The sequence below is a fragment of the Lagenorhynchus albirostris genome, chromosome 1 (genome assembly GCF_949774975.1).
Source record: "Lagenorhynchus albirostris chromosome 1, mLagAlb1.1, whole genome shotgun sequence".
Lineage (NCBI taxonomy): Eukaryota > Metazoa > Chordata > Mammalia > Artiodactyla > Delphinidae > Lagenorhynchus > Lagenorhynchus albirostris.
The window spans coordinates 40,724,606-40,746,335 of NC_083095.1; the positions used below are offsets into that span (position 1 = coordinate 40,724,606).

Below are 21,730 nucleotides of genomic sequence, written 5' to 3' on the forward strand. Positions count from 1 at the left end.
AAAAAACCAAGTATTGGGAAAGATATGGAGCAGTTGGGACTCTCCTACAATTGCTGGTGGGAGTTTAACTTTAAAACACAATTAAGCAGTATCTTTTAAAGCTAAATTTACTTCTAGTCCCTGACTCAGCAATTGTACTTCAGGTATACGACCAAGAGAAATGAGAATATATGCCCAATAAAGGATACGTGTAGGAATGTTCATAGCAGCTTTCTTCATTATAGTCAAAAACTAGAAACAACTTAAAGGTCCATCAACAGGAGGATGGATTACTAATCTATTGTGTATTCATATAATGGAATACAAAACAATAATTTGAAAAATGGACTACTAGCCCACACAACAACATGGATGAATCCCACAGATATGTTGAGCAAAGGAAGATATCATAAAATTGTTTGATTTCATTTATATTAAATTCAAGAACAGGTCAAATGAGTTGATTTTGATAGAAGTCAGAAGAGTGGTTACCCCTGGGGTGGGCGGGTGAAGTGGCAAGAGGCAACTTTCTGAGGTGATGGAAATGTTTTATATCTTGATCTGGATGATAGTTAATCACATGTATACAAATGTAAAAAGTTATTGGGCTGTGATTTGTACACTTTCCTATTTCATTTTATCTTTTCCAGACATAATTTAAAAGATGCTAAACTTTAATAATTATAAAATGAAGGGCTTCCCTGGTGGCACAGTGGTTAAGAATCTGTCTGCCAATGCAGGGGACACAAGTTCGAGCCCTGGTCCAGGAAGATCCCACATGCTGCAGAGCAACTAAGCCCATGCACCACAACTACTGAGCCTGCGCTCTAGAGCCTGCGAGCCGCAACTACTGAAGCCCATGTATGTGCCTAGAGCCCATGCTCCGCAGCAAGAGAAGCCACCGCCAAGAGAAGCCTGCGCACCGCAATGAAGAGTAACCCCCGCTCGCTGCAACTACAGAAAGCTCACATGCAGCAACGAAGACCCAACGCAGCCAAAAATAAATAAATAAATTTATTAAAAATAAAATAAAATAACAGTAAAAAAAAAAAAATGAAAAAATTTTAATTAGCCACACTTTTGCAATCAGATTGGCAAAGACTGAAGAGTATAGATACACACTTGGGGAAAGTTAGCCTATTGTATACTGTCAAGGGGAGGGTAAAATGGTACACATTTGATGGCCAATTTGGCAATATACATGAAAATTTTAATATATATACCCTTTGACTCAGCAATTTCACTTTTGCCGTATACCCTAATGAAATATTCACACAAGTACTCAAAGATATGTGTAAAGATTCACAGAATCATTACTTATAAAAGAAAAAAGTTGGAAAAAAGATATGTCCATCAATAAGGGAATAGTTAAATAAGTTTTTAAAAATCCATGAAAAAAAATCCACGAAATATCTTATAGCTATGAAAAAGCTTGAGGTACAACTATATGTTTTGACCTAATAGAAATGAGACTATGAACTGGGTAAACAAAGATGGGAAAGCCCAGGCTCCTAGCCTCCATTCTACCACATATCCAGTCACTTCTACATTCTTTATCTCAGCTTATTTATAAAATGGAGTTAATATTGCTGCTTCTTATCCATCTTACAAGTAAGGGGCAAACAAAAGAAGCCCTTTGAAAAGTAGAAAGCATTGTAGAAGTGCAAAGTATTATTCCTGAAAAACATTCTTTTATTAACCAAAACTTTTTCTTAAATCACTACTCAGTCCAGATTTCTTTTCTCTATCATATATTTAAACCAGTGTTTCAAAATGTGGGCAGCAGACAAATCTCCATCAAAATGGATGTGGAGAAGTTATTAAAAATACTGAGTCCAGTCCCAAACCTACCAAAATTTTGGAACCCCTGATTTAATGGAAATAGGGATTAAGTCAACAGTTGCCCTTTGATTGAGAAGAGTCTGGGCTGAATCCCATTAATGGTAGCAGGCCATCAGGTCTGGCTTTGATCTGTCCTGCCTTATGGTTTGCCCTCACTGCAGGAGTCAAATGGGCTGGTAAAATGGTACAAATGGTGCCCCCATTTACTCAACCCCAATAGAAGCCAAAGAACATTCAATGAAAAGAACAATGTGATTGCCACTTTGCAGACAAACATGAACCCAGCTTAGCTTTAAGGACTGTAGCTGTTGGAAAACACCATCTCCTGGGCAGCTGCTTTGGCTACTGTCCCCAATTAACTTAGCAGAGTCTCAAAAATAGAAGGCAGCCTCTGTTCTGTTATATAATAAACAGTTCTTTATTTGAAATGACAATATTTACTTTTCCTATAGTGAACTCCAGCAGCCTACTAGGCAGTGGGCAAACAGTAGAAATGCCTAAAATGGAAACTTGAGAAAGCAGTTTAGCTAGTATAGTTTACTCTAACTTTCTACTTTACCAACAAGTAATTGGAAGATCCTCTCCATGTTTCTCTCATATGGATCATGGATTCCATGTGACTTTGTTACCACCATGCATATCTTTCTTGTTTTGTTGAGTCTTGAAACATGCAAAACAGATGTGATGTAGTGAGTTCTCCAATACTCATGTGTTTAAGCAGAGGTGAGGGTTGTCCATCAAGAATGTTTTTGGAGGGATTCTACTTAGTGTGGCAGGTTTATCCAGTGACTTCTTGGCCTTTACCAACAGCAAAGAGTCTGGTGACTATGTTTCCAAAGGGAGAAAATAATAAACTGTGATTATTAACCATCTTGGGTATTTAATCTCCCTCTCATAAGCAAGAAGCTGTGATTTATGTGATTGTGTTCTTTATTGTAAAAACCCTTTGTATACTTTTGTAAGCAACAAATGACCATTATTTGCAGTGTAGACAACACTTTTAACTTCCTCTTAGATTTTATTTTCCATTCCTTTTATTATATTGTGGCAATGCTCCAGAACATCTCCATTTCTTGCAAATCTTTGGGGAGAGAGGCTCAATTGGGTTACACTATTCTAAAGGGGTCATGCACATTGAGAAATGTTTAAAAAACCTTTTGGTTTCTAAGGTGGTACTCAGGAGGTAATACTGTTCTTTGGCCAATGAGATTTGTTTAATTTTTGTGGCTGGTGCTTGGATTGTCTTCAGAGATTTTTCTTTCTTGTCTCATTCTCCTTGTCTGATGTCACTTCCCTGCTAATGCATTCAGCAGAAGCAATCACTGGAAGAGGACAAACTATTTCCTATTTCTTATCTAGTCATTAGTTAGAAACATTTTAATTCCTACAAAATCCTTCAGAAACCCAAAGATCCCACCCCCCAAGTAAAAAACCTAATCTAAAAATTCTCTTTCCAAATCATACAAAGTAGAGACTTCCCTGGTGGTCCAGTGGTTAAGACTCTGTGCTCCCAATGCAGGGGGCCTGAGTTCGATCCCTGGTCAGGGAACTAGATCCCACATGCCACAACTAAGAGCCTGCATGCCACAACTAAAAGGTCCTGCATGCCGCAACTAAAGATTCCACATGCCACAACTAAAACCCAGTGCAGCCAAATAAATAAATATTTTTTAAAAAATCATACAGAATAAATTTCTGGTTAGGTCAAAATTTGGAGTTTAAATTTTATTCCTGCTGATAGGACATCCCTTTTTTATGTTCCTACACAGAGTGATTGTTTACTCTCAAAGGAGAGCCCACTAACCAGTTGCATTAAAATTACTTGAGGTGCGTGTTAAAATGCAGATTCCAGGATCCCACTTTAAACTTAGGGAATCAAAAATTCTGGGGGGTTGGGCCACGGTATTTTTACAAGTGCCTCACGTCATTTGCATGCCCACCAAACTTCGTGATAACACTGCCCTTAAGACAAGCCAAATCCTTAATTTTCTGGAATTTCTAGTATTTCTTCTCCTAACTAAGCCAAAGAAAGAATTGTAAGCATTGAAAATACAGGCCAAATCTTGTCATAGAATATGTATTCTATTGTAACCCTGTTTATGAACACTTAATAGCTTCTCTGTGGAACAGTTAAGCTGTAGTAATTACCTCACAGTTCTGTAATCTGTATGTCTCCTCCCACATGACATTTGCACCAAGACTATGGCTTATTTCTAGACAGGATGGAAGAATTACCAGACCTGTGTGGACTGTGCCACTTTACGTTACATTTTCTTTTTCTTAGTGATTTAAAGACACTTATGAAATTTCTCACAAATCTTGAACCTGAATTATAGAATCTAACTTAAGGAGGATAAAATTTTACAAGGACTCACTAAATCAGAATCATTTGAATCTGATCTCTTTATGGAAAATTGCTTTTTAGATAAATTGGAAAGGATCTGGGATTCAAAGTTCTTTTTTAAATTGAAGTGTAGTTGATTTACAATATTTTATTAGTTTCAGGTATAAAATATAGTGATTCAATATTTTTATAAATTATACTCCATTCAAAGTTATTACAAAATAATGACTATATTTCTCTGTGCTGTACAATGTATCGTTATTGCTTATTTATTTTATTGGGAGTCATAGTTCTTATCTCCAAACTGCCTCTGAATTATAATTCCGTGTGCAAATTGTACAACCTCTCTGCCATATTTTTGTAATAGGAATAATCTCTCTTTGCAATAAGAATAATACTGAAAAGTTAAGAAAGTTCTGAGAAGATGAATGAGATCAGGCTTGTAAAATGTTAAAGGTTTCTGAGTGAAGGATCCTATAAAAAGTGTAAATTATTAGTATTCCTTTTATGGGCCTTTAATGAGTTATTGACCTGTCAATGATGAATCTGCCTCTTGAAATATTTCACTTTTTGTTTTTTAGGCTTACTGGAGTAACACAATCTGCCCTTAAATTTTCCTGCAGTATTTTTGGGAGCTTTAAAATTTAGTCAAAAACAAAAAAAGCAACAATACCTCTCTCCCAAACACATATGCACTCCCTGAGACTACAGTGTGCATCTTTATCTTGACTTACTAATGACTAGATCGATTGAACTTAAACAATTTGGGTCCTCAAAGCCTCAAATGCTTTGGGTTAGCTAAAGTATCACAAGGTCTACTAGCTTATTAGCAGTAAACGCTAATGTAGGAAAGTGATTAGAAATAAATTATTTACTTGATGTCACTCTTGGTTGTGAAATTATTCTACCCACCTATAGTTTCAGTTGTTATCATGCAAACTGCTCTTTTAAATTTTTGCTCATCCAAAATTAAGGATTTTTGAAAAATCTAACTAGAGACAAAGCAAAAGCAACACATATCTGCATATCACAATCATTAAATTCCTTAGTAACGAGGAACGCCTAGTTGGCTCAAGAGGGTATGAGGAACGCCTAGTTGGCTCAAGAGGGTATTTGAAGATTGTTTCAGCGTTTTCAATTTGCAAAGTAGGAGAAGGAATTTTAAAAGATCATTGAGGGGCTTCCCTGGTGGCGCAGCGGTTGAGAGTCCGCCTGCCGATGCAGGGGACACGGGTTCGTGCCCCGGTCTGGGAAGATCCCACATGCCGCAGAGCAGCTGGGCCCGTGAGCCATGGCCGCTGAGCCTGCGCGTCCGGAGCCTGTCCTCTGCAACGGGAGAGGCCACAACAGTGAGAGGCCCGCGTACCACAAAAAAAAAAAAAAAAAAAAAAAAAGATTATTGAGTCTACTGGTTGAAGCTGATCACACTTTTTTGTCTTATTTAATAAAGTTTATAAGTACAAAATATGTCACTTTTATGTAGAAGAAAAAAGCTGAAAAAAAAAAACACCACCAAAATCTGGGATGTATAAACAGATAAAATGGGTTGGCAGACATAAAGAAAAGTGAGGGACTTCCCTGGTGGCAGAGTGGTTAAGAATCCGCCTGCCAATGCAGGGGACCTGGGTTTGATCCCTGGTCTGGGAAGATCCCATATGCCGTGGAGCAACTGGGCCCGTGCGCCACAACTACTGAGCCTGCACTCTACAGCCTGCGAGCCACAACTACTGAGCCCGTGTGCCACAACTACTGAAGCCTATGCGCCTAGAGCCCATGCTCTGCAAAGAGAAGACACACGCAATGAGAAGCACGCACACCACAACTAGAGAAAGCCTGCGCACAGCAATGAAGACCCAATGCAGCCAAAAATAAATAAATAAAAAAATTTTTTAAAAAGTGAGGAATACATGAAATGGTGTGCTGAGGCTGCTCTTCTTGGATAGTAGGTCCAGAAGGTAAAAAAGTTTCTGGAACTGAATAAATGACAAACTACTATTGAGAAGTTCCTTGCAGAGTGACGTGAAAGAAAAATATTTATATCCATATTGACAGTGACAAAGAGATCTGGGGATAGATCAGTGGCTTGGGTTTGACTGACATCACTTCTTGAACAAATTTGAGGTTTAAACATTCACAAATGTTCCTAATATTTTTTGAACAAGGAAGTGAGATATTAGCACTTTTTTTTCAGTGCGATATCTACCATTATAGCATCTGTCAGCCTTAACTTTAAACCTTATAGAAGAATCAGCATATTCTGATTTGAGAGTTTCCCCCACATGGTAAAAATAAAATGTGAAATTTCAATAAATGGCATGAAAAATTTTCGTAGTACCAGCAAGTTTTCAGAAACTAGAGCTTTTACATAATATGGAAGTTTTGAAGGTTCAGTAAATTATGTAGTATACAAAAGTGAAGTCTAAATTACCCACTCAGAAGGGTAACCCTAGAGCCCACATGTCTGGATCCATGTATGCAGATGGACAGATACACTTCATTTCTCCTGGGAAGTTGAGTTCTAAAAAGCTATCACTCAGAACAGACGGTTTTATGATTGCATGAAAAGAAAAGGAAAGATGACAAAGTTGCTGTAAAAATGAAAGGCCTTTTGGTGTATTAACAGCTGAAAACATTACAGCTTAAATGAAGATGTGAAAAAAACTCAGCTTAAAACTGCAAATTAAAAAAAAAAAACTTATGCAGGCTTGAAGCATATGGACACCCACCCAGTTTGCAAAGAGGGCAATGGGAGGCCCAGACTTTGGCTTATTAAAGATGACCTTTCCCCTCTCTAAAATTTCAAAGCTGACGTTTCAAGTGCTGAGCAGACTGTGTGCCATATGTAACATGACCTCAGCCCCACTCTGCCCGAGCACTGATGGCATCACTAATGAGAGGTGAAAGGTCCTTTTCTTGCAGCTTTTTCAGAAACCCACCAACTCTTGCCTGTGAAGTAAGGCTCCTCCCTCCCCTCACCCCTTGATTTCAGGAGAACTGCATTTAATACACAGCCTCAAAACACTTTTATTACCGGTCGATTTCCTTATAGCCACAGCCAAATGGCAGGACGTACAATCACATGCAGAAGAAAATATTTATTTTGACTCACAAGGCAAAGGGATTAAGAGAACATTGTATTAACCTTGCCTTTCATCTATGTTTTAAAGGGAAATTCTCCAGAGGCGTCAATTGAAGTTCTATTTTTTTTTTTATAAAGAGTATCAAAGACTTTTAGGAGACCAGGTGTGTGTTTATCTGAGGGGAGGAGAGAAAGGGAAGAAACTATATTGGGGGGAAAGACAGCTTTCACAAAGCTGCCTCAGAGACTGAAAAAGACGTACTTACAGGAATCTGTTACAGGCATTCCTACCAGCCAGCTCTCTGCTCCCCCCACCCCCGCCTTTTTCCCCCTTGCTGCTTCGAAACAAAATAGCTTCTTTCCAAGCAGGTTGTTATATTCATGGCATGGTCAATTTCCGTTTGCCAAGAAAATATTTAGGCTGATCAAAGAAATTAGAAAATCGGATGAATAGAAACAGACGTTCCCACAAGAGAAGCGTTTCTCAATGTGAAGAGAGGCAGGCGGATTGCAGCCCACCCAGTTACTCCTAGGAAATAGCTCTCTTGCTAAAGGCAGAACTACAGGGACACCTGGATTCTACTGGAAGGCCTATGGAAGAGTCACGACTCCCCAGGAAATTCACATGGGGACTGGAACTTGGGACTCTCCGGCGGATGATCGGTTCTAGTATCTATGAGCAAACCTGGAGGGCCTTTAATTACGTTCATTAATACAGAGGGACCTTTCAAAACATGAGATCCTTTTGTTTTGCTTTGACTTGTTTATAATGAGCATGGAGAGACAAGAACACATTATCCTTTGCAAATGATAGAGGAGTTTCTCCTGAATTAATATAAATTCAGTTTTTAGATTTGTGGGTTTGGGTGGGGAACGGTTGACAGCAATTGTCCTCGGGACCCTTTGGTCTCCGAGTGTGCAACCGGGCCAGTCGGTAACAGTAAATAAGAGGATCTTCTACCTCTTCCTTGTTCCTGGGCAAGGCGCAGCCAAACCAGGTGAGGCCACTTGCTGCGGCGCTTCGATGGGAAGGATTGGTTGCCGTTGCGGTTTCCTTCCGCAGGACTCTGGAAAACGAAAAGTGGGCTCCGCTCGGGCAAAGGAGATCCAGATTCTCCTCTATCCCTTGCTCGCCTTGGGCACATTGGGGCAGCGCAATCGCCAGTGAAGCGTCGCAGACCTTACTCCGACGCCTCCAGTTTTCCAAAGGAGAAAGCGAGGGAGGGATGGCTCTGAAGGAAGGCAACTGTGGGGGGCCCTTTAGGGCCAAAGAAGACTCCCTTCCTGCGAGTTCCGCTTGGGGCAACGCGGCGCTACTAAGGCCGCAGCTGGAGGAGCTGTTGCCAGGCTGTGGGCTGAGAATCCGCTATGCCACCCTTGCCCCTCCCCGCCGCGCGTCCCTCACCCCCGGGGCTCGGCTGGGCAGATTTTCTTTTCCTTTCTTTTCTTTCTTTTTTTGTTTTGTTTCGGTTCCTACCGGCCAGGCATCCTTTGCCAGGAAGACAGCGCCCTCTCTCTCCTCCCACCGTGCCCGCCGCCGGCCTGCACCCCCTCCCAGCTTCGCTGACCTCCCCTCGCCTCCTTCTCGCCCCCGCCCTCCTTGGCCCTGTCCCCTCCTTCCTTACGCCCCTACGCCTCTCGGCCCCCAGAACCACCCAGGGGAACAACCCGAGAGAATGGCGGGCTCCGAAGCCTTCTCAAGTCTGGGCCACTGGGCCGGCTCGGCCCGAGCGTCCAACCTCTGGCTGTAGAACTGGGCGGAGCCGTCCCCGGCGCAGACGCGGCACCCGAGAGCTCGAGCGCGGCCCCGGGGAGGGGTTCCTGGCGCGGGTGGCGGGGCGGGGGTGCGCCCGGCTCTCGCAGGCTGGGTACAGCGGGCCGGCGGGCGGGGCCCCGAGTACGCTGCGCGGCGAGCTCTCCCCCGCGCCGGCGCACACCTGGCAGAGCAGCTTACCGGGGACCCCAGAATGCTCCAGCGAGACGTTGACGCGGGCCTGCAAGCAGGGTGACGGGTGGGGGTGGCGGGTGAACTTGAGTAGAGGTAAGGAAAACTCCTACAGCCTTGCTCCAAGCCCTAAAAGCGCCCCTCGCGGCCCGCCGGCTGCCTGGAAGCCTCACCCTGCCGGCTTTCAGCAGGGCTGCGCCAAGTACAGCAACGATGTTGGAAATGGTTGCAAAATCCAAGCCCAGACGGGTGGGCGAGACGCGCGGAGGGGCATGCGTGAGTGGGCACCCTCCACCCCTTATTTAATTCTCCACAGCTCAGAGGACTACTGCTTCAGACAAATGCCGCGTGGCCCATTCGGGAACAGAGGCAGTCAAGCTTATGTCCGCGAAAACCTGGATTCTTTAGAACCCAAACAATGTTCTCGTATGGGAATGCAAAAACATTTTCCATGGCGTGGATTTGCACCGACATAGAGGCCTGAAATGCTCCCCTTCCCCTCCTAACCGTTCCCGGCGCTCGGGAGCCACAGGGGGAGTTCGCCTCAAGCTCACCCGGCTGCAGAGCGCAGGCGGCTCCCAGAAATGCACTAATTGAGTCACAAACCACCGGCTGCCCCTAACAAAGCGAACCGTCTCGGCAGCTCAGCGCCCAATTTGTCCGCAGCACTTTCTTCCGCAATTCAGAAGCATTATCTTGTTTTTAAAAGTATCGCGGCAGAAACGTGGCAATTATCCTGGGCTCAGGTTACGCTAAATGGCTTTAGGCTGAGAAATGGAAGAATATAAATGCTGCGAAGGTGGTGATCGGTTTTCTGCCGGGCCTGTATGAGGGTAGGGAGGCGAGCGAGAGGATTTCGGCCAGGGAGAGGGAGGTACGGCGCAAGTTCCCACTCTTGGTTCTCTTTCCCAATGGCACCAACCAGAAAGAAGTGTTGGGCCTTTATCCCTAGAGGTTAAGGATTCAGAGCGATGATCTCCTTCAGAGATCTGGAGAGAAGGGGTCATATCCCGACAAGACAGGGCCAAGCTTCTGGCCTCGGCTTTGGGTCAGGAATAGGTTGGGAGCTTCAGGCATTGCTGGGATAAGGAAGGGAAGAGAGGTCAAGGGTCAGAGGGAGAGATGAGGAAGAATCCAGTTTCGGGACAACTACACTAAAATTGGAGAGGGAGAATGGCACTGGGAGAAAACAGCCATGAGGAAAGAGGAGCCGGCCCTGATGACTGGGGAGAGGCGTTCACAACTGAGCGAGGGGCAGGCCTGGCCCGGGAGCCCGGGCGGACGCTGTAGGGTGGGAACCCTGGAGAACTGGAGAGGCCCAGAGACCACGAGGCGTCTCCGCATCAAGGGAAAAAACAAACAAAACAAACAAACACAGAAAACCTCTAAGAATCTTCATCTCGGTCCACCAGGGTGAGTTTGGGCCTGGAAAATGGGGAGAAAAGAAAAGAGGGAGTAGCAAAAGGCGTTGGGGTGCCAGCTCCCGGCGGGCAGACGCCTTGCTCGCCGCAGCCGCCCAGCCTGTAGTGGTAGCCACGCTGTGCGCGTGTCTCTTTCCCCTTCTGCTCAAACCAGCCCCCACATCTTGAAGTAATCAGCAGCCGAGAAGGGACTCGTCCCCCTGGCATCTCAGGTTAAAGAAGGAGGTCCAGGAAAATGTGGTAGAGCCATTACAAGAAACCCGAGCCGCAGTCATCAGGGACTCCAATTGCCATCGCATTAGGATTGATTAGAGACCAGCAGTACCGTAATGACCCGGAAAGAGGGGCAGCCGGGGATTATTAATATCAGAATGTGGCGGAGAGGGGAGGTGGGTGAAGGGAAGGAGGGAAGAGCAAAGTGAGGAGGGAGAAGTTTTAAGTTACTAGGATTTACATATAAGTTCCGGCTTACCTGAGGAAACCAGATAGTCAGTGAATCACGCAAACAATAAATCTAATTCCATCTAAAATTTCACGAAGCCTGATTATTTGGGGGGGGGAGGAAATCAATGTGAAAATCAGGCCAACATCTAGTTTTTATAAATACGTGTTTTTATAAACTTATTTTAAGAATCTAAGTGAAGAGATGGGGAGGAATGCTGGATGTTCACTTTCCTTACCAATGGGTCCCTACAAAAAGACTTAGGGAGGGCATTTTTGAGTCATTTTGGGTCTTCTCTCAAGGGCTATGGGGCAATGGAGTGGACATTTTCACAGAGTCTGCAGAGGAATAATAAACCAAATTTTAATTGAAACAGTGATAACTCGGTAGTGATTTTTGTTTTTTATTTTGTTTGCGACAGGAACGATCAGGATCCCTAAGAGATGTAGAGAAGAGAGTGGTTTGTCTCCTTCCTCGGACTATGAGCCAAAACAAATCAGCCCCTGATGGTCTGGGCTGAAACGCAGCTCACTGGATAATTAACTCCATCTTTGCAGTCCACCCTAACTGTTTATTTAGTGTCACCCTGCATTACCATCACTAGCACTTTCCTCTGAACAGGAGGAGCTGCAGGCTTTCACCTCCCAAAAGGAAATTCTTCTTAGCTTAGACAGATGCAGTATACAGGATGTACATTAGCTGACAAAAAAGTTGATTGGAAATTCAGTGGAAGATAAGAACTCTTGCCCTGAGGTAATATTAATAAAGCAAAAGAGGCAAGAGTGTCTTAGGTTCTTAAGAACAGATTCTTACAACACTCTCCTTCACTTTCCAGAAAGGTGCTTGGCATCTATCTAATGTTGAGTGGTGTCTTCTGACTCAAATCTGGCCGTTGGCAAGTCTCTGGGCCCGAGCCTTCGCAGAGCGCAGCTTAAATCTGCCCTCTTCCCCCCAGGTGGCCAACCCACCTTCCTCAGTCCTCCATGGGTGCCCCCACCTTTTTAACCACACCACCACTACCACTCAGTGCGGCAGGTCCCCACCAGCTGAGCTAGACGCCCCTGCTCGGGCTTCAGAGTCTACTCGCCCTTTGCTGCCTGGGTGCCCGATATCAGCACAGCACGCTCTGTGAGACCTCACAGCTCCTGGTCCTGGGGAAGCAGGCGCAGGCGCCAATAGTCGTGAGGAATGGAGAGGAACGAGAGAGAGAAGGAAAAAAGAAAAAGAAAATAGAGGGATCCAGATAGAGAGGAGAGGGTGTGGCGTGAGAGAGAGAGAGAGAGAGAGAGAGAGAGAGAGAGAGAGAGAAACGCGGAGAAGAATGAGAATGAGGCAGCGAGGGAACGAAAGGGACAGAGGGTGAGATGGAGATAAGAGAGAATAAAAGAGAGAATGAAGGAATCAGAGGTTCACACACACAGAATGAATGAGCTTCCTCTTTCAGACTGAAAAGAGAGGATGAGGTAGAAAGAGACAGGGAGAGAGACCAGACCTGGGGACACACACAGAGGGAGAGGATAACCTCTCCAAACACACACACTCCAGCACTGTCCCCGTCCAATCTGAGTTCCCTCGCGGCGGTGTGTCTCAGCCTTTCTCTCTCCTCTCTCTTCCTTCCCCGACCCCGGAACAATGTGGAGACTGTATTTTCAGGAGCCGCGCGGGGCGGCACGGTTTTTAGCAGCAAGCTGGGCTCGCAGCCCGCTCTGTTTGTCCAGGTGTGGGCAGGGGGCGGCAGCCTCCCGGCGTCTTGGGCTGCCGCTGCGTTTTCGCACCAAGGAAGCGGGAGGCTCTGCTCGCATGTTTCCCGCTTCCAGGAGAAAACTCCCTCCCTACCTCCATACATAAATATATTAGGGGAACAGACAAATCTTCATTGTTCAGAAATAAGCCAAGGAGGCCGGCCGGCTCCCCTTGGCCCGGCCAAGCGAGGCTGGAAGGAAGGGAGGGAGAGAGAGGCGGGGGCCGCGCGGATCCGGTGTCACGTTGCAGATTCCCACTAAAGATAACGAAACGTGATCTATTTTTCAGAACAGCAAGTGGATGGGAAAGAACCTTGACAACACAAAACTCATTTACTAATGGACTGGTTTTGGGTTTCTCTCCTTTGGGTCCGCACATCGCCCTGCCTGAGCCCTCGGCCTATTCAGAGCTCGTGGGGAGCAGCGTCCCCCAGGAGGCAGGTGGGCGGCTGCTCGGGTGCCGCGCCGCCATCGGAGCCCGGGATCCCGAGGGTCGAGGGCACCTGGAGTTTCCGACCAAGTAGAGGAAAAAGATGGACGTTGTCACTTCAGCCAGGATTTGGGGAGTCTTCTCACTGCCCCAGAGCGACGACGCTAATTTATTGAAGAGACACCTCCCGAAGCCCTTCCCTTCCAAATATCTTTAGGTAGAGTAGAATCCCCACTGTCGTTCTTAATGGCAAAGGAATTCCGAGAAAGCCGGCCGGGAGCCTCAAAGCATCTCGCTCCAAGCCAGAAGCGAAACAAGTGGGTCCCAGCCAGAGCTTTTTGAACCAAGGCCTTATGTCAACCCGACCGAGAAACCCCAGCACCAACTGGTGCCTCTGCATTGACCTTTCCATAGACCAGTTGTGCGCACCCGGCTGTTACCTGTACGGAGGGAGGCACAGGAGAGCAGAAGCCTGGTGTTGGGAGCTCCTTTCCAGCCGCGTTACCCTCGGGAGCCGCGAAGCGGCGAGGGCAGCAGCTAGAGTTGCTTGTTGCCTTTAAATCTCCGCCGCATCTCTGTTTTCTTGTGATTTGCATTGACAGCAAAAGGTTTTAAGTTACTAGAACAACTCAAACCTTTCTGTGTGCGATTTAAAATGGATCATTTGGTTTATGTGGTTTGTAAATTCATGTCATTTTACCTCTTTTAGTGGTTTTCAGTGAAAGGTTCCATTTTGGGAAACCTTATATATCTGAGCCAATAATTAACATTTATAACGATTGGTTCCCCTAACCGAGGGATTGAAATAGCAGGTAGGCTCGTTGGTACAAAGCGAAAGGCACTTTTCCTTTCTAGTCACGCGATCTACTGGATTGAACGCTAGGAGAAAGGCTGGCGGGCCCGGGCACGGCCTCCAAAGACGAGCACCACATCACATCAACCCCGGTGCCCGCAATCGCGGCATCCACACGGTCGTCTTCCCAGTTGTCGCCAACGTCTAGTGCGTCTTGATTCCTTTTGAAGAGAGATGAAAAGAAGTGGGCAGGGAGGTCTGGAGGAAGCCGGAAAAAAGGTGGTCATATTGGTGTCTAATTGTCATCTCTCTGCTCCCTGTAAATCAATACCTGCCCTTATTTGTCCAAGCTGTGCCTCATTTCCTTATACAAAATTGTTAATTATAAAGTACACCCCATACTCAATTTACCGTTTGTCTTTTAAGAGACTTGGTTGTACTTACAGACTCCCGCCCCCCCCCACATTCCTCTAACACACACACACATTGTAATTCTGCGCACTCGCTCCAGACTTTAGGCATTAACTGATTTTTTAGAGCCGAGTTTAAGCCTCCGTTCCAGTCCTCACACAGCTGCCATGTCAATAAGGACTGTTCCAAGCAGAGACGTTCCTTCTGGCAGGACACTGCAGCTCCTCAAGACTTCATCTGAAACATCATGAGCACTAAAATAAGACCGCCAGGGAAAATTACCAGACACATGGGCTTGGGCTCAGCTTTGCCAGTTTTCCAGTTTAGAAAGTAAGTCATTGGGCACACAGTGTGGTAGGGGCTCTTTTAAAATAATATGCACCCATTAAATGCACTTAAAAATAATCCCAAACATATTGAAATATCAGCATCTATTTCCAAGGTCTAATTGCATGGGATACTGCAGGGTTTCAAAGATGCAAAAAGCATTGTTTGGGAGTTCAGCGGAGAAGCAGCTTCATGTCTACTCGGAGCCTCCTGAGAGACAGCTAGGGAGTGGAAACCCTTCATGAGTTTAAGATGTACATTGCAGGGTGCATTGGACTGGGTGCATTATTTTAAAACCATATAAATAATACAAGGGGAAAGAGACACCGTGCTTCTCCTTCTTCCACTCCCACTTATGTCTCAATATGTAAATGGTTCTGCGATGCTGGGCTCTTGCTGATGGAATCAAAACATATTTAAAGAAGACGAGCAAGTTTAAAGAACCTAGAGTTTGCTCCTTGCATTCACCAAGAGGAGACATTTAAATCAAAAGCATTTTTGAAGTGTACTTAAAATTCTGTTTTGAAGTTATCTAATCAGAGATAAGTATAGTCATAAAGTCACTCTCCTTCCACCGTTTGGCTCCCCTTATCTCCATGCATTGTTCTTATCTCCTGCCAGTCTCAGCTCTGACAATAGATTATCTTTGTTTAGAGACGCTAATTGTTTTCAAAATCTTTTTAATAATTGCTTTGGAACAAGGTGTGCAAATGAGGCTTAAGATAATTACAGCTTCATTTGTTTGTGTAGTTTTAATAAGCATTCTCCACACATACACAAAATAAGAGATGATAGGACTGAAACTGCAAGACATCTCTCATTCCCTGGCAGTAAAATAGGCCAGCATTGCAATCTACACACACACACACACACACACACACACACACACACACACACACACACACACCTCTTTATTTAATCTTCTTGGAGCCGCTGTCGTTCTCGCTTTGAGGGCAGTGTCCCTCTCAGAACAGGGCAAGGATTATGTTACAACCAGAGGGCTATTGGAGCCGGACACAGTTTTATTTAATTTACACCCCATCCAGCGCCTTTCGCGCGAGGTTCCCAAAGCATTTTTGCTAATAGCAAGTAAATCTTCTCGGCATTCCTCGGTAGCAGAGGTGGCCTTGGAAAATGCAACCACGCTAATGGGGAAACCGAGTCCAGAAGCCTGCCCACTTAAACCATAGAACATTAAGATACCAAATCATAAATGAACCTTCGGCATCTCTATCTGCTCAGCAACTATGCTCTACACAACTCTTTGCGTGGTCCTAAATAGTCGCGGCCTTTTGAGAATGAGGGAAGCGCTATAAAGCCGGGAGTATCTGTGACTTTTGGAGGGAGGTGGGGGCAGGAGGGAAGAGAGGAGGAAATTAGGCTTGGCTCCTGGAGCTGAAGCCAGCCGGGAGAGAAGCCATTCTTCCAGCGGTTGCAGCCCGGAGCACTGGTCTGCTCTTGTATTATTTATCGCGTTCCATAAGCTATTCATCAATCCATTACTTATTCATTCCAACATTAAGGTAATTAAATATGAGCTCACCGGGAAAGGGCAAGTCTGCAAGGGACAGAGACAGGGTATGGAGGGAGAGGAGGCGAATCAGAAGGTCTGGAGTCATTGATTTGTGCAGAGATGTGCGCGGCTGCCCTTAGGTGACACTGCAGAGGGGGCTCACTTTTCAAGGTCCTGACGAGCTCACCCACTCCCACCACCCCCGTCCCCGAGAAGCACCGCTCCCTCCCCCCCACCCCACCCCCCCTCGCTTCCCACCGCTCGCGGTCCCCCTCCTCCCACCACTCCCTATCCCTCGCTGCACAGCCTTGCCCTCCCCGCGCGGGGCGGCGCGGCCTCGCGGCCCGGCCTGGCGGCGCGCGGGCTGGCCAGCCCCGGATAGGCGCCGCCCGCAGCCAATCAGCGCGCCGGGGACGCTGCGCGCTTTAAGGCAGCTGCGGGGAGAACAGAAACCAAGTTCCCCGGCAACAAGCAGCATCCACCCGGCGGGAGGCCGGAGCCAGCGAGGCCCGAAAAGCTGCGGAGTGAGCCGGACGCTCCTTGTCCAGCGCGAGTCCTACTCCTCCTCCACTAACTCGGCCGCCCGTCCCCAAGTCTCGACTCGCTTTTTAGCCTTCGCAAAGCCTAGGGAGGGGGTTAGGAGCAGCCGCGCCCCCCTCTCTGCGGCTGCCTCCTCCTGCTTTTTCGGCTTTGCTCCCTGCCGCGTGCGCCAGGGCAGTGCGCCCCGGCAGGCCCCAGCCATGTCGATGCTGCCATCGTTCGGCTTCACGCAGGAGCAAGTGGCGTGCGTATGCGAGGTTTTGCAGCAAGGCGGGAACCTGGAGCGCCTGGGCAGGTTCCTGTGGTCGCTGCCCGCCTGCGACCACCTGCACAAGAACGAAAGCGTGCTCAAGGCCAAGGCCGTGGTCGCCTTCCACCGCGGCAACTTCCGCGAGCTCTACAAGATCCTGGAGAGCCACCAGTTCTCGCCTCACAACCACCCCAAGCTGCAACAACTGTGGCTGAAGGCGCACTACGTGGAGGCCGAGAAGTTGCGCGGCCGGCCCTTGGGCGCGGTGGGCAAATATCGGGTGCGCCGAAAATTCCCGTTGCCGCGCACCATCTGGGACGGCGAAGAGACCAGCTACTGCTTCAAGGAGAAGTCGCGGGGCGTGCTGCGGGAGTGGTACGCGCATAACCCCTACCCCTCGCCGCGTGAGAAGCGGGAGCTGGCCGAGGCCACCGGCCTCACCACCACCCAAGTCAGCAACTGGTTTAAGAACCGGAGGCAAAGAGACCGGGCCGCCGAGGCCAAGGAAAGGTACGCGGAGTGATTCCCGCTGATCGGGCGACCCCGGGAAGCCTTCCTGTCCCCGCCGCCCCTTCCCGCCCCCGCAGGCACCAGCCACCGTGTCCACCCAGCCGGCCGGAGCCCTCCGCCGGGCGGCGCCCAGGCTTCCGCGGCACTGCGGCGAAAGTTCGTGAACTCTGAGATCGCTTGCTAGGGGTGGGGCGGGGGGGGCTCATCTGATTTGAGCGTCCGCGCGTGGGTTTCCTTGGATGTGTGTTGGAAAATGTTGGCGCTAGGTTTGTTTTTCATGCCTCCTTGGCTGGCTGGGGCGAGGAGTGGCGGGTGGAGAGTGAGTTTCTAGATCAGCTTAGAAGGGCAGTGTTGATTGGTATCGCGAGGAGAGGGGTTCGGTGGGGCCTAGGGGTCTCGAACCTCTCTCCTCTTGCTCCCGGTGAGGGTGGAGCTGGCCTGAAACTTCTCAGCCACCACTCCCGCCCCGTCCTTCAATCGCTCTGTCCTGGTAGTCTTCTGGGTGAGAGGTCGCTTAATTCCGCACTAGCTGTACAAAGGGAGGAGTCTTTCAAAAGAAATCCACAGAAAAGAGAGCTTTGGGAGAGTTGGCGCTGCATTTACTCCCTGGCGCCCCGAGCCCAAAAAAGATTGCTCCTCGTCGGCTCCCTCGAGCCTGGCTGGGAGCCGAGGCTGGTCAGTCTCGCTGTCCGCGCCGCCCCCCCGCCCCCCTCCCCGGGTGAGGAAGGGGTTTCCAGTCGCAGACTTCTCTCGCCCCAGAGCTCAGAAAGCAGTATTTTTTTAACCTGTCTGTGCCCCCGCCCTCCTCACGCCAACACACCCGGCCACCTGGCCCGGCTCCACTCGTTTGCTGTAGAATTTCCGACCGAGATTCGGAAGAGCGTGTAGGAGGCGGCGGCGGCGGCTGCGGCGGTGGGGAGAGCGCTTCGGGGAGCCGGGCAGTTTGGGGGAAACCTAAGCTCCCGAGTCGGCTAGGTTTCTTTTGTTCGCTTCGGAGCCTGGGGGCCGAAGATGTCGCCGCCTTGTTCCCCTCTGGGTGGAAAAGCAGAGTCTGGATAGCTGAAATGGGCTCTCTGGGAGAGACTGCGAAAGATGGGGAGAGAGTTGGGGAGAGAGTTGGGGAGACAGGCGGGCCCCGCGGTGGGGAGGACGGCCGAGCCCTCTGAAGGCAGAAGCGCCAAGGGCTACAAGACCCTGCAGTTCACCAGCACCGAGCGCCCAGACTGAGACCCCGGTTCTTCGCACAGGCTCCGGCTGTACGGGGTCGCGAAGTTCCCCTGTGGGGAATGGGTGCGCTGGTGTGGATGCCCGCAGGGAGTCTAAGAGAGGGCCGTGAGGGACTGCGGGCTGAGCGAGTAACACGGAGACAGGAACAGTACAGTTCCAGGTAGACGTTAGTTTAAAAAAGGCCGTCCTTTAAGCCAGGCCCGAGGGCCCACTCCCTGATGAAATCGGAGAGACTGGCTGCGCTCCCTGTGTTTACTCAGGTCACTGGGCCGCTCTGGACACCACTTCCCATGACCTGTCCTGTGTCTCTGAGACCACAACCTCCGGGCAGGGGCAGGGAAACTCGACGGTTAATCGTTTCCTCAGATGGGAACAGGACAATTGACTTGATTCACCACCAAACATCTGTTCATTGGGTGCTGTTCGTCCCCCGATCATTTTCTTCATCACCAACAATCATTTGTTGGAAGATTTTCAAATTTCATTACTTCTAAATGTGGTACTTGTTGATAGGTATTTAAAAATAATTGCTTGAACAAAAATTTAAGAATAATTTTTATGTTTCAAATAAGCCCTGCTGATCTGGCTTTCTAAAATCTGGAAGAGGAAGGGACCTGGCTCCCCAGGAGCTCTGTCCGTAGCTCCCCATTTCTCAAGTCTCTTCTGCCTCTTCATTTCCCCTAGGACCCTTGGGGATGGGTGAGAGGGCAGGGCTTCTCCATTTGGGTCAATGACTGATTGCACAATGGCCCTTTCCTCCTTCCAGCTCCCCTCCCTCCATCTCACACTTTTTTTTAACTTACTTTTTTTTTTTTTTAACCATATGGTGTTGTCCTCTATTTCTTAGGGAGAACACTGAAAACAATAACTCCTCCTCCAACAAGCAGAATCAACTCTCTCCTCTGGAAGGGGGCAAGCCGCTCATGTCCAGCTCAGAAGAAGAATTCTCACCTCCCCAAAGTCCAGACCAGAACTCGGTCCTTCTGCTGCAGGGCAATATGAGCCACGCCAGGAGCTCAAACTATTCTCTCCCAGGTTTAACCGCCTCTCAGCCCACCCACGGCCTGCAAGCCCACCAGCATCAGCTCCAGGACTCTCTGCTGGGCCCCCTCACCTCCAGTCTGGTGGACTTGGGGTCCTAAGGGGGAGGGATTGGGGCCTCGAAGCAGCGACTAGGGACACTTGTAAATAGAAATCAGGAACATTTTTGCAGCTTGTTTCTGGGGTTCTTTGCGCATAAAGGAATGGTGGACTTTCACAAATATCTTTTTTAAAATTCAAACCCAACAGCGATCTCAAGCTCAGTGCCCTCTTCTCTCCAACTCTTTCCACTTTTGCATTATTTCCCCTCCCAGTGTGGAGATCAGGGAAAAGAAAAAAAAAAAACAACCCAAACAAACAAAAATATCCAGTCACCCAGTCTTGGTTCTGGGCAACCCGTGTTCCAGCTTCAGTAGCCTTTCTTTTTTCTTTTTCTTTTCAATGAATGGGAATTACAAAATCAACTGGATTTTAATTACTTCATTTTAATTTATTTATGGAAAAATGTTTTGAGAAGAGGAAAAGGAAATGAAAACGAGAGAGAGACAGAGAGAGAGGAGAGCAAAATAGTGAAAAGATCCTCCAGCCTGGGAGGAACTGGTTGCATTCTTAAGGTGAATAGGAAAAATACGATCTTATAACTTTTTTTGATGGGGAAAATTAAGTTTACATTTTCATATTTAGTGTTAAACAATTTTATGTAGATTAAAATGAAAGAACAGTATTAGGGGAAAAAACAAGTGCCTAAATGTCTTAATGCTCTCTATGTGAGGCAGTTAGAAATAGAAGTGACCATTAGTAATACAAATACTTCTGTCAAATTTAGTGGGGGTTTTTGGTTGTTGTTTGTTTTCTTGGGGTTTTTTTATGGCAAACTTTAAAAATGTACCAGTGTGAAAAAACACTTTCCTGAATGCCATTACTTCTCATGCCCTTGAAGCTTTCTTATCTGTAGCCTCCTGTTAAGGGTTTCTCCTGTTCCTAGTTTCTAGCTTGCAAAAATAGGTAACAAATCTAGCAACCTGGTATTTGTTACTAAAACAGCATGTGTTTTCAGGTTTCTTTTCTATTGTACCTAAACCAGTCTAAATTAAAACTTAGTAGAACACCAGGAGTACTGATTCTGTTTCTGAAAGGTGAGTTGTGTATTGCTGTCATTGGGCCCCCCCCATTTTTTTTAAACGAATAGTTTTCTTGCTTTCTTACTTAATGGTGGTTATGAATTGCAGGGTACTTTGAAGGCCATCCCCTGAACCAAGAGTGGTGACTGAGTTAATTATATGACAGAAAAAGAGTGAATTTAGCTTTGGGGTATTTATTTATTTTTTTATTATTTAGAGATGCAGTTTTGTTTACCACTAGCTCTTCTCCACATCATTCGTATGTTAGCTCTTTTGTATTATTAACAAATTTATGACAAGACTGTGAAAGTAAAATAATTTATCTGCTTGGGGGGAAAAAAAAGGGAACTTGTACAAGGATAGCAACATTGTGAATTACTCTGTGCAAATAGAAAGCAGACCAACAGGACAGGAGTTCTTTGCGGCGCTGCCTGATAGTGTCCAGAAAAATCCCAGTAATCATGTAGGCTCCAAATTATTTTTGCCTGGGGCAAAAATGATGTATCTTTGTATTTAGCTTTTAAAATTAGTGAAACAAATGGCATTATTTATTAAAATTCTACTCAGGATAACAGGATTGGCTTGCTTGTGCTTTGTAAAATATTACTCCCCAGAGGAAGTCTATTTTCTGACATGACAGTTTCATAATTTTGATTTTTCTCCATCTGTGTCACCATTAATATATTCATTTCTTTCTTACTCTTTCCTATCTTTCCTGTCCTGATCTAGAAGTGGGGGTGGGAGATGGGGAGATTAAGGCCTTCTTATTATGA

At 46.9% G+C, this 21,730-nt stretch overlaps 1 protein-coding gene and 1 long non-coding RNA gene across 2 annotated transcripts in view; one reads left to right on the forward strand and one right to left on the reverse strand.

Annotated features, from left to right (window-relative positions):
- The window catches only part of LOC132529877 (uncharacterized), a 35,774-nt gene extending 22,031 nt beyond the window's left edge, over window positions 1-13,743 (reverse strand). The window contains exon 1 of the long non-coding RNA XR_009543602.1: window positions 13,665-13,743. This is a non-coding gene — a long non-coding RNA (uncharacterized LOC132529877). The remainder of the gene's footprint in view (window positions 1-13,664) is intronic.
- A 2,990-nt stretch (window positions 13,744-16,733) lies between these two features.
- SIX1 (SIX homeobox 1) lies at window positions 16,734-21,529 on the forward strand. Its single transcript, XM_060141881.1, has 2 exons — window positions 16,734-17,568; window positions 19,643-21,529. Exons 1-2 carry the CDS (start codon window positions 17,009-17,011, stop codon window positions 19,935-19,937), a joined length of 855 nt encoding a protein of 284 aa, XP_059997864.1. The 5' UTR covers window positions 16,734-17,008; the 3' UTR covers window positions 19,938-21,529.
- The last annotated feature ends 201 nt before the right edge of the window (window positions 21,530-21,730 follow it).